The sequence below is a fragment of the Pinus tabuliformis genome, chromosome 5_1, assembly GCF_031772625.1.
Source record: "Pinus tabuliformis cultivar Carrire ecotype Pingquan chromosome 5_1, CPIR1, whole genome shotgun sequence".
NCBI lineage: Eukaryota > Viridiplantae > Streptophyta > Pinopsida > Pinales > Pinaceae > Pinus > Pinus tabuliformis.
Window position 1 is genome coordinate 492,965,138 of NC_142305.1, and position 13,248 is coordinate 492,978,385.

Below are 13,248 nucleotides of genomic sequence, written 5' to 3' on the forward strand. Positions count from 1 at the left end.
GAGAAACAAAGTCACATGAACCCCCAATGACGGTCACACGAAGGTTATCACCGAGAGAACCTCCTTCGCTGAGCCAAAACCTGCAAAAACCTGCAAACCCTAACCTTCCCTTCGAAAAAAATTCTAGCCGCTATCAAAGGTCCATCGTATATCTCCAAAAAAAAAACCAAATTATTATTTTCTCTTATTTCATTTATATCATCAATTATTTAAAATAATTTAATATAATAATAAACTTTTATTTATTTATCAAATTTACTAATACAATAATTTAAAACTCAAACAAATTAAATAAAAATTTAAAATATAATGTTATTTTTCAAAAAATTATGTATTAACTTACAATTTTTTTATATACCAAACTATTTATTTAAAATAAAAAATTATAATATGATATATAATTTAAAACTCAAACAAATTAAATAAAAATTTAAAATATAATATTATTTTTCAAAAAAAAATGTATTAACTTACAATTTTTTTATATACCAAACTATTTATTTAAAATAAAAAGTTATAATATATATATCATATTTCAGAAAGATCCTGGAATTATAAATCTAACATTTAAACTTAATTTTATAGATCTGAAAAAATAATGCAATTTAAAAATATAGTTAATTAAATTTTAACATTATGCTATTAAAATGAATACATATATTAGTTAAAGACTTTTAAACCAACTATTAAAAACCAAAGATAATATAGAAACTACCGATTAACATTACACATTGATATTCTTTTCAATATTTCATGAGTTTTTTTTCAAATTTTTACTAAATCTAAAGTGATATTTTGAGATTGTTTTAAGTTGGTAAAATTTTCTCTTATATGGTTTTTATTGAAAAGACTGTTCTTAATATAATGTGATCCTCTTAATACAATAGAGATCACAGAAACCTGAATTTAGAGCAAATACTTGAATTCAGAAATTACTTTAAATTTTTTGTTTTCTTCATTTCTATTAAAAAACAATATTACAAAAAAAAAAATGTTAAAAATACATAAAAATACAAAATTATTATTTTTCATTTTAGTTCAATAAATATTTTCAACCCCCATTAAAAACCAATGGCCTTATCCAGTGAAAATAATAACCAACGATAAGAAACCGTGGAAGGTAATTAGGGACAAGAAAAAACCTCTTCAAGTACATTGGGGGAAGGGCAAGAAGCAGACTGGCAACATCGAAAAATGATCTGTTCATACTGAAAAAATAATTATCACTGTAACAACAAATTTGGAAAATAACTAAGTATAAGCTGACAACCAAACAAAACTGTGGATATATGAAAATTGTTTCACTTATAGATACATAGGGAGGCTTGCACTCATTGCCCTGGTCCTCCCGCAGGTATTGCTCAGAATCTATTGACTAGGTCATTCTGTACAAGAGCTTGTGAAGAAATTATGCCCGGAACAGTTGTTAGGCATATATATTCTGTTTAAACTTGGACTATATAGACCATATCTTCCTGCCTAATCAACTACATCCTTTTAAGAGCCACTTACATGAAAAAATGTTTCTGTGTGGGTTTTGATCAGAGTTTCTTTGTGGGTTTTGCTCAGAGTTTCTTTCCAAATGTTGTAAATCCGTCTTTGCTCAACAGTAGAGAGGGTTTCAGCAACATCAATGATACTTTTTTCTAATTGATTCTTGTGATTGAGATGCGCAACAATGACAGGAACCCAATTTGTGAGAAAAGAAACCCTAAATAATGTAGAAGTAATTATTTCGCCGCTGCCCATACAATTTAGGAACCGATCTATTAGGTCCAAAAGTGGGGTATTTAGACCAAGAATTGGCTTCTTTAGACCAGAATATGGACTAACACTACCAGAATATCCACTGTAAGAACGATTTATTGCGATAGGAAGTTCAGCATCTTCGCAAAATAATTTGAACGATATTTCAAACAATTGCCCATCACATCGCTGAATCACATTGACAATCCATAAAAGTGCAGTACAAGCAGTAAGGATAGCATACTTATCAGATTTAGCGCGTTCGATATTGGTACTAAATTCTTTCAGAAGTGCAGACCCACAAATTTTTGCAAAGGATGCATTTGCCTCAAAGAACCCTACGATATATTCCTCAATATATTCGCTGTGATCGTATGAACCACTCGAAATTGTGGAGAACATTCTTTTCAGAGAATGTTCCAGCATCTGTAATCCTCCATAATCTGATTTTATTTGGCTAATCCCGAGTCTAGTAGCTAAATCCGGCAAGGTATTGATCTCCAAAGACAGTAGCAGGGCTCGAAGTTTGACTTCTTGTTTAGTAGTCCATCGAACAGCATTCAAATATCTCATACATTCCTCCACACAGTTATTAAGGAGGAGTTCAGCAGCAATTGGTAGAATACAGAGGGCTTCGTCCACACTAGAAAAACGAAAACGGTTCCCTGATTGAGAAGAATACATAAGTTGAATACATTTAATATACATCTCGATGCTGTGAAAAGTTGTTAGCTCCATTTCAATAGGTGGTCTCTCCGAGGACCATCGCTCACATAACAACGTTGCAAAAAATTCAGAACTTTTCAGAATTTGAGAGTGGAGATACAGAGCATTTCTTCCATGCTCCCCTCCATCTGTACTAATTAAGTGTAATATCATGTCAGCGGTGCTCTGGTCTCCAAATTGTAACAACTGTTCTTCCATTGCCATAGATTGCCAAATATTCGAATTGAAAACCACTTGAGAAAATAGTCTGAATCACTGTTAAAACGAGCAGGGACAACGCCATTCCCTTTGCGTGCTCTGGAAGGATTCTTGCGTGCAACTTCCTCTCTTTTCATATGACAGAACATTGGGACCAACACTTTGCGTGCCCTGTTCCTTGCAACTTCCTCTGTTGTCATATGACAGAACATTGGGACCAACCACAAAGACAGTGATGTCATAAAATTTGGATACATTTTTTAAAAATTTAGATTTGTGTTTAATTTTATTCATAATCATCTATATAGAGGTCAATATTTTTGGAGAGCTAAAATTTAAAGTGTTTAATCTCATTCATAATCATTCATATAGAGGTTAATAGTTTTGGAGAGCCAAAAGTCAATGTGTTTAATTTCAATCATAATCATGCTCTCCAATATTTTTGGAGAGCCAAAATTCTTATTGCTCAATAAAGGACTAAGGGTCATGGAAAAGGCCAAAAGAAGTGTGGGAAGAAAGAGTAAGTATTTTTTGTTCTTCCTAAAAAGTGGAAACAGAAAAGCATTGCATTTAGAATGTTGAGGCCTTCAAAGACAACAGAGAAAATTATGCAGAATTACACAGATATTATGGCAGCGAGCTCTTAGGATAATCTATTTAGCAAGAGATTTGTCCAGAAGCTAAAAACATTTATAATGAAACTTCACAGATAAAAAAAAAACACAAAAAACAAAAAACCAAATACATCAACCAGTTGAAAAAAATATGTCTTATAAACTATCTTTAACTTTATGAACATTAAAATAATTTATTTATTTTTTCATAATAATTATTTCCTTTTCTGTCATTTTTTTTTTCAGGGAGGCCGGACCCCGCTGAAGAAGCTGTATATTATCAAATACATCATCTGTATGTAGTACATACATCACATCGCTGGCCATGGCCATGGTCCAAATACGCTGCAGCGCAGCCTCCTGCAAGACTCGATACTGACCCAGAGACGTGAAAACCGACCGCCCAAACCATTACAACATGCACTCACGTGCAAAAACATGAGATTATCTCAAACTTGTGGTTATCTCAAACTTTCATATAATTGCTGAGACTGAAATTTTGGCGTTCGCTGAATAGTATTAAGTAAGTTGACCCCATAACTTCTTTTTAAAATTATATTTTTTTGTGAGATGCACGCAATTGATAGAGTTATTTATTTGGTTATTGTTTAATAATTTTTGCTAACTCGATTATCTGGGTAAGTTGTTTATAGATGCTTTCAAATATATATATTTAACATGAGAATGTTATTGTTTTTAAAACGTTTATTTAATATTTTTAATTTAGATGCTTTCAAATATATATATTTAATATGAGAATGTTGTTGTTTTTAAAATGTTTATTTAATATATTTTTTTGGTTGTTTGTGAATATTTTTTAATTTAAGATATCTTATTTAAAAAATTAAAATATGACTTATTTTAACATAAATACAAGTGTATATGTATAATTTTATTTTAATTTATTTAAAATGTAATTTTATGTAGATGTTAAAATATTGAAAAATTAATGAATATTAAAATTATAATGGTAAATTTGGGAGATGAATATAAATCGGTATTTTGAGTAACTATTAAAAAGATTAAGATCAAATTAGAGGAGTTATGAAAAATAAACATTTGAAACAAAGAGATATCTTACATTTTTTTTTTGTCATAATTGAGTCGATTTATTAGGACAAAGCTATCATAGGAGATCAATATCCATAAAATTGACAAATAACTAGGGATTTTCATAAATGAAACAAATTTTAAGTAACATTAGATGTTCAAATATTTACTCAAGACACTTCTTTAATTTGATCTATTATATAAGCACTACAAACAGAGAAGGCTTCAAGGCATTTGGAATAGTAGAATTGTTTTCCACTACATTCCTAAAAGGCATTGGTTTTGAAATTCAAGGCACCCTAGAAGTATTTCTCCAATGAATTATAACTCCAAAAGAGGATCATAAATTTACCTAGCAATAGATATATAATGAATAGTGTTCATAAGTTGTTTCTGCTCCCATAGAGTAAATCTTTTATTAGCCACAAGAATGCCTATGATAGCTCAAATTTCATCTTTAAAACCGATATAGAATTTTCATAATGCACCCACAAACTTAGAGTGTTCCCAATAAGGGACTCGAACATAATATGAAATGTTACACTGAAATCAAAGTTTACAACAAAGTAATGCAAACATACCTTTGTTATGAGGCTGAAGGTGGAACTAAGGAGAAATATAGAGTAAAGCATATTATATTATATAACATAATATGTTCCAATATAATAGGTGTTGGACAAACCTTTCATCCAACACCTTGTAAATAGAAAGTATATCCAACACTATACTAAAAACCCTCCAGTTGGTTCTTGATAATGTTTTCTCCTCTTTAGTAAACACAAGTTGAGTAGTAATTTTAACAAACACTTCTTCATAGACATACACTTGGCATGCAAGTAATTTGTCAAATACTTGCCTTACACCCTTTGATATAATACCTAATGTGTCACATTCCCTCATTAAAAGAACTTTGCTCTTTACATTAAAGTTATTTTCCCAAATTATTGTCCCTATTCCCCTTTACCAACAATTATTAATAGTTTTCTATGGCATTACTGATAAGCATCTCGATGATGGTGGAGTATTTGATATAATACCTAATGTGTCACATTCCCTCATTAAAAGAACTTTGCTCTTTACATTAAAGTTATTTTCCCAAATTATTGTCCATATTCCCCTTTACCAACAACTATTAATAGTTCTGTATGGCATTACTGATAAGCATCTCGATGATGGTGGAGTATTTGATATAATACCTAATGTGTCACATTCCCTCATTAAAAGAACTCTGCTCTTTACATTAAAGTTATTTTCCCAGATTATTGTCCCTATTCCCCTTTACCAACAACTATTAATAGTTCTCTATGGCATTACTGATAAGCATCTCGATGATGGTGGAGTATACATTCATAGTGGATCAAATGGAAGCAATAGTACTTGAATCAGTTTACTCAAAACTAGAAGCACCGTCCCTTCTAGTTTCAACATTCCAAAGGCTAACTAGAAATTGTGTAATAAACACTAAATCTATTGGTTTCAAAAATTAAAAAAGTTACATGGATGCTATGTGAATCAATGACATCATTGAAATCATAAAACAAAATCTCAATATCAAATATTATTAAATAATTTTTACTTATAAGTGATATTAAAATATTTTATCTAAATTTAAAGTCTAAATAAGTATATGTATATAATTTACATGTTAAATGTCAATTCTAAATAAACATAAAATCATGTATATCCGCATAATCTATTATAATTAGAAGTCTAAGTCAGTACATGTATATAATTTAATTGTTATATGTCATTTCTAATTAAAAATGAAATCATGATGAGTAAGCTGACAGAGATGGCTCTGGACTGCAGCTGCGAGGATAACCATGGTGGAACCCTAGCTAGGGTTTCAGATTAGGGTGCCCGGTTCATGGCGGTTGGCACCTGGAGCTTCACAGATACGACAGCTCTGACCGCCTGAACACCGACAGAGGTTTCGATTTTCACGGGGTGACTTTTGTCTGTCTCTGCCGCGGTCCCCTCCCTGTTTTTCCTTCTGGCACTGACCTCCATTCCTCCCGCTGGACGGTTCCCGTCTCGTTCTCGGACTCAGGCTCTACTCTTCGACTGTTACGATGGGCGATGAGGATATTGTGGATTATGAAGCGGGCCCCATGCCCCAACAGGAAATCTGGGCACACTCAAGCAGACCGTGCATATTTCCGAGGAGTGTCGCGCTCAGGGTCGAGACAGGTGCTTCTTCGCGACACCCGCACTTGCCGCTCAAAGGAAAGGATAAATCCCCTGAGTTTACGCTCGCCGACGCTACTCCGTTGGATTGTCCGCCGTTATCCCCGGCTACCCTTCAGATTTTGGGATCCTGTTTTCATTCCTCGCCTTCCCTGGACGCTCCGCTTCAGCTCCCTGTCAGACCTGACTTCCCTCCGCCCCCGCCCCCTCTGCCCCACTCTAGCTCCCACTCCCCCTCAGTCTCCTTTATGCCGCAGACACAACGGCTCCCCCCTCACTCCTCCCTTCCCTTACCCCTGGGTACTTCTACCTCGGCTCCCCATTCCCCTATTCGGTCAGGCTGCTTCACTACGCCGTTGATACCCACTTGCTCTGCGGGCTCCGCTCAACACAGCTCCTCGGACCCGTGCCGCAGACTTCTGAAGGAGACCCCTTTTGGTAAGCGCTCGGAGAAGGTAAAGAAAGGTAGATGCCTGCGTGCCATTGATCCTGATTACAGTCTTATTTTTGGGCCTGAAGCTTCGCTGCCAGACGTGATGGACGCCTCTAGCAAAGTCCTGGTGGGTCGGGTTCGTGGACGCACCTACACGGCTGAACGATTGAAGCTCTGGGTGGAGGAGATTTGGGGTTCACTGCTCAAGGATTTACCAGAAGTTATGGTACTCACCCGGGGCTGGTTTGCTTTGCACTTCAATCGGCCTGACCTCACCCAGTGGATTCTTTCACAATTCTGGCACATTGAGCTCGCTCCTGTCATGCTCAAGCGATGGGATCCCTTATTTGACCCGGAAAGAGAACAATTGGGTGCTGGCCCAATCTGGGTTCGTCTTCCAGGGCTACCATGGCAATTCTGGAGCCTGTATGTATTCAAGATGATTGGGAACACACTCGGCACATACTTGGAGCACGACTGTTCATATGTGAAGTCGGGCAATCGGTCCATGGCTCGTATCCTTGTACATATGGATATCAAACCGGGCCTTGTGGAGAAGATCACTCTGCACCATGGCCATGTTTCCCGGAAACAGCTACTGGATTATGAGGGCGTCCCCTTCCGCTGTCGTAGATGCCATAAAATCGGTCACCTGTATAAGGATTGCCCATTGGTTACAGGGGTGACATCGGAGGATCCAAAAGGCCAGCGACAACAGTCTACAGGGGATCAAAATGCAGGAGATAACATGCCTACTACAGGTGGTCTGGCACATCGGGAGATTTCTACAAAGAAGCCGGGTGTTAGTCCAAACAAGAGCACTCAAAGAAAGGAATTATCTTCCATAGAGCCGCCGCGTACCCGATCCAAGACTGCAGAGGCTGCACCAAAATCGGCGGAGGCAACATCCACTCATTCGGGTAATGCTACAATTCCTATCTGTAATCCTTTATTTTCTGATGAAATGCAATCTTATATGCACTCTTCCTCTCGGTCTCCCTGCACTGAACATGTCTCTCTACCCTCCATTCTGTGTACTATTGCCCCGCCTCCGCCCACTCTCTCTACCACCCCCCCCTCCTACAATCCTACCTTGGATTGGCCTGCTTCCCCTCCCTCCCCGGTCGCCTCTGGAGCTCATCATTACCATCTGCGGTCCCGGGATCGTACCAATGTCCTGGGACTGGGTTCATCCCCTGGTCGTCACCGTAAGCAAAAGCGTGGTAGACCATCCCAAATCTCTTCTGCTAAACTTAATGCGGTCGCGGACGTCGCCATGGGCCGACAGGTCACTATAGAACGGGCACTTAGAGCAAATGAGCCCCTGACCTGTGTTCCCCCATGATCTGGCTCTCCTTCAATTGCAGGGGACTAGCCAACCCCAAAAAGCGCTTGGCTCTGAAGAGGCTCATTCATGATTCTAGATGTGACATTATCCTTCTCCAGGAGACCCTCTGCAATGCTGAGACGGCGGTGAAAACTCTTCAAGCTATGCTCCCTGGTTGGGTTCTACATGGGTTGGATGCCTGTGGTAGATCTGGGGGGCTTCTTATTGGCATAAACCCTAGAAAATGTAGACCTATCTCGGCATGGGGGGGCAGTGGATTTCTTGGAATGGATATTATTCTGGGAGAGCTCGACATCCCGATCAGATTTATTAATATCTATGGGCCAAACCAGAATAGGTTAAATTTTTGGCAACATTTCCTGTCTGGTCACCATATCACACAGAACACTATCATTGGGGGTGATTTCAATTTCTCATTGGGGGCTGGGGAAACCTGGGGTCATCAGGCGCAGTATGATCCTCTTGCGGAGCAGATGAGCATGCTACTAGATGCTCACCACCTTGTGGATATCCCTATGAACAAGAAGCTCCCCACTTGGCATAACCAAAGAACGGGAGAGGCTGCTCTTGGAAGGCGACTTGACAGATATATGATGCATGAAGTGTTGATTCAGATGTTCCCCTTATACAGACAGTGGGTCAGAACTGGGGGCCACTCTGATCATCACCCGATCCTCCTTCAGATTAGTGGCAACAATCCTAAGCCGCGCACTCCTTTCAAATTTTTTGCCGGTTACCTCCAAGACCCGGAATATATCAAATTGGTCACTGACTTCTGGGTATCTCAACCCCCATTGAGAGAGCAGAGGAAAGCGATGGACTTTTGTGCTCGGCTAAAGAAGCTCAAATCTTTGACTGAGGTATGGGCAAGAGCTAAACGGGATAGGGATGATCAGTCCCTGAAGAATATGGAAGCACAGATTGCAAATCTAACTGATGAGAGAGGTGCTGGATTTCATTTGGAAGCCACAAAAACTCTATTGTGTCAGTTGATGGAGCAAAGATCAAAGATATTGCAAGATAAAGAGGAACTATGGAGACTCAAAAGGAGGGCCATCTGGCTCAAAGCCGGGGATAATAATACAAAGTACTTTCATAATCTTGCAAACGGCAGGAAGGCATCCAATACCATTTGGAAGCTTCCAAAGGAACCAGATGGATGGGCTACAACACACCAACAACTAGCTAGTTTGGGGGTTGAACACTTTAAGAGACTCTTCACGGCCCCAAACTCTATCAATCTGCCTGATATCATCAGAATTGCCGGAAAATTCCCTCGCTTTGTTGGGCAGGAAGACAGAGAAGATCTTTGCCTACCTGTCTCACCACAAGAGCTAGAAAGTACTCTCAAATGGTTTAAGAAGGATAAGAGCCCAGGGCCTGATGGATGGCCAGTGGAGTTTTACCTAGCTTTCTACGATCTGATGGGAGAGGACTTATTGGCTGTCGTCGAGGAAAGCAGGATCACAGGGCACATCCATCCCCCCATGAACCAGACTTTCATTGCCTTGATACCTAAATCAGATGACCCCACATCCTTTAATGATTTTCGCCCTATTTCCCTCTGTAACTGCCTTTATAAAATTATCGCCAAGATCATCGCCAATCGCATCAAACCCATCCTATCTTCGCATATCTCAGCTGAACAATTTGCCTTCCTCCGTAACCGGCACATCCAAGAGGCCATTGGCACTGCCCAAGAAGCCCTTCACTCCATAAAACTGAAGAATCTCAAAGGTATCTCATTAAAGATCGATCTAGCAAAGGCATTTGATAAAGTAAATTGGCTCTACCTTAAAATGATCCTTACTCATCTGGGATTCCCTCACCTTCTCATAAACTGGATTATGGGATGTGTCTCCTCGGTCTCTTTTGCTATCCTTATCAATGGAGCAGCCTCGGACAGATTTAATATTAACAGGGGGATCAGGCAAGGATGCCCCCTCTCCCCACTTCTCTTTCTCATTGTCATGGAGGGTCTGAGTAGACTCATAGCAGAAGCTAAAAGGAATGGTGATAATAGCGGCCTCAAAATCACTGAGCAGTTCTCCCTCACCCACTTATTGTTCGTTGATGATATCTTAATTTTCCTTAATGGAAGTGTCCGAGACATTATTGCTTTAAATGATATACTGCTACTCTTTTGTAAAGCCACGGGCATGGAAATTAACAGGGACAAATCCACCAGATCTTTGATGCGATGCACACAACAGGAATCTTTGCTAGCTGCACAGCACTTTCCCTTCTCGGAAAGCCAGATGATGGATGGTATCAAATACCTAGGTTTCATATTAAGACCGGATGGATATAAAGCGGCTCACTGGACTTGGCTCATAGCTAAAATTGAGAAGAGGATTATTGGCTGGCAACATCGTCTACTGTCAAAAGCAGGCAGACTTCTATTAATCAAATCTGTGCTCGAGGCAACACCGGTCTATTGGATGTCGCTTACTTGGATCCCAAAAGGAATTCTACAAAAAATACAACAAATCTGTAATAGATTTCTGTGGAATGGCAACAAAAAGGGCAAGATATTTGCTTGGACCAGATGGGCTCTTGTTACCATGCCGAAGAGATGGGGAGGATGGGGGATAAAATCTCTGTCAGCTTTTGCACAGGCTCTTACTGCAAAGCAGGGTTGGTCACTTATCAAGATGGACAGCTTATGGGCAGAAGTTGTTCACCACAAATACATTTGGCCTTCCAGCATTACAGAATGGCTTCGCAGACCTTCTTGGAACCACTATGGCATATCCACAATATGGAGGGCTACACTAAAAGCTATGCCCCTAATCCGAGATAACCTGCTATGGAAAATAGGGAACGGCTCACAGGTGCGCATTGGACTAGATCCTTGGCCCGGCTCTGGGAATGCTCATCTACTGCCTGAAGGATTAATCCGCCATCTCAATGACAGAGGCATCAAATACTTGGCGCAGATCGGAGACCCTCATCGATCTACTATATTCTCACAAGCTTGGATTACGGATCGGCATTGGTTTCTGCCAGAGGATTGGTCTGCGCTATGGCAAGGGTACATTCGGGCCCTCACCGAAACTCACATCAAGTTACAGGAGGAGGCAGAAGATGAAATAATTTGGGCCCCAGCAAAATCTGGTTCATATGCACCAAAGATCGGTTACTTGAAGATAATTGAAGCAAAGAAACCGGATATCCTCAAAAGCTGGTGGAGGGATGTCTGGCGGCTACAAGCACAGCCCCGTACCAGACTTCTTATGTGGAACATCATAGCCGATAAGCTCCCAACAGGTGCCATTCTTAAGAAGCGGGCTTTCACCGGACCAACTTGGTGCGTCCTCTACAAAAATGAGGAGGAATCGACGGCCTATCTTTTCCTGCAATGCGAAGTTACAAAGAATATATGGGCTCAAGTCACACAGGTGCTCAATATCAATACTGCCTGGCAGGGTGTTGATATACTCTCGGCCTGGGATCAATGGTGGATTGCGGTGTCCACAGAAAAGGCCAGGAACCTTCCACTGGTGGTTTCGTGGTACATTTGGAACAGCCGAAATGCCATTATCTTTGAGGACTATAAAGTAAATTGGCATTTTCTTCCGCCTTCTATCTGCGCGGCCTACACTGAAATCCCCTTTAAACATAAATCAAATATCCCTCGGAATATACAGCCTGAAACCATTAATAAGGATTTGCCCTGGGCTTATTTTGACGGGGCTGCACCCCTACAAGGATGTGGGGGGGTATTGTTCTCCATCTAACAGAATCACACTATTATCACTTGAGATTGGGATTAGGGACTGGCTCAAATAATTTTGCTGAGCTGATCACTTTGAGACATCTTCTCTATTTTGCTCTTACCAAACATTGCAGACAAATACAAATTTTTGGGGATTCAAAGATTGTTATTGATTGGGCAAACAAACTCTCTATTTGTCATGCATATTCTTTGAAACATATCTTGGAAGAAATTGTTTTTCTAAAAACACATTTTGACCAGATCACTGTTTCACACATCTACAGGGAAAGAAATGCACTTGCTGACCGGCTCTCGAAAGAAGCGGCGGATCGTCATATAGGAGACTGGCAGATTGATGAGTACACTCCAGAAGGCATGCACAGTTACTACCATCGCCCGTACATTGACGGCCTGCAACAGGGGGATCCCCCCTACTTAGAAATTTTTTGATCTACATGTTTATATTATTGTATATATCAGATATGCACTATCGGCTCTATGTCTATTTTTCACAGTATGAGGATGTTATATGCCTCAGATACCAGTTTTATATTTACTGCTACATGAACTCTGTTTATTCCGATACTTTTTGATTGGATACTGAGCACAGTATCTACGGTTTTTGGACATTACAGGATATTTACATTGTAAAACCTTTGATCTGTGGATTATACCACATTACAGCATATGCTTCGGCATCTACAACATGTAATCTCTGTTATTATCTTTTTAATAGAAATTACGAACTCTATTTCTTCGGAAAAAAAAAAAATGAAATCATATATATCATCATAATCTATTATAAAAACCACATAATCATTTATAAAAATAATAAAATATATTTCTCAAAATTAAAACTCAATATTAAGTTATTTGTTTTTTAAATAATTTAAATATTTATTTATAAGGTAAAATATCCACTTTAAAGGCATCTAAGAAAATTGACCTAGCAACCTCCCATTGATGAAGTGCTTTTAACAACTAGAACTCAACTAATTAAACCAACCTTCAATAATTTTAGTATTAGCTCAACCACCAATTTAAAATTTAAATTATTTTTTATCACTCAAAATAATAATTAAAAAAAATAATAATAAAAAATTTAATAAAAAATATTTTAAATTATTAAAACCCTAAATCTTTAAAAGTAACATTTTACCATTTAACAATAAAAATATTCTAAAACAAGAGGGGTTGTGGGGTAACTAGTCCCTGCCCTAAGTTGGAG

General features: G+C 38.6%; 1 protein-coding gene across 1 annotated transcript; it reads right to left on the reverse strand.

The window, feature by feature from the left end:
* Positions 1-1,497: 1,497 nt before the first annotated feature.
* Positions 1,498-2,670, reverse strand: LOC149165640 (uncharacterized). The gene has a single exon (XM_089429892.1). The coding sequence runs from the start codon at positions 2,668-2,670 to the stop codon at positions 1,498-1,500; it is 1,173 nt and encodes a 390-aa protein (XP_089286018.1).
* Positions 2,671-13,248: the final 10,578 nt, after the last annotated feature.

Bases quoted from the DNA above. Each gene is read 5' to 3' on its own strand.
- LOC149165640 (XM_089429892.1), bottom strand. From the start codon at position 2,670: ATGGAAGAACAGTTGTTACAATTTGGAGACCAGAGCACCGCTGACATG.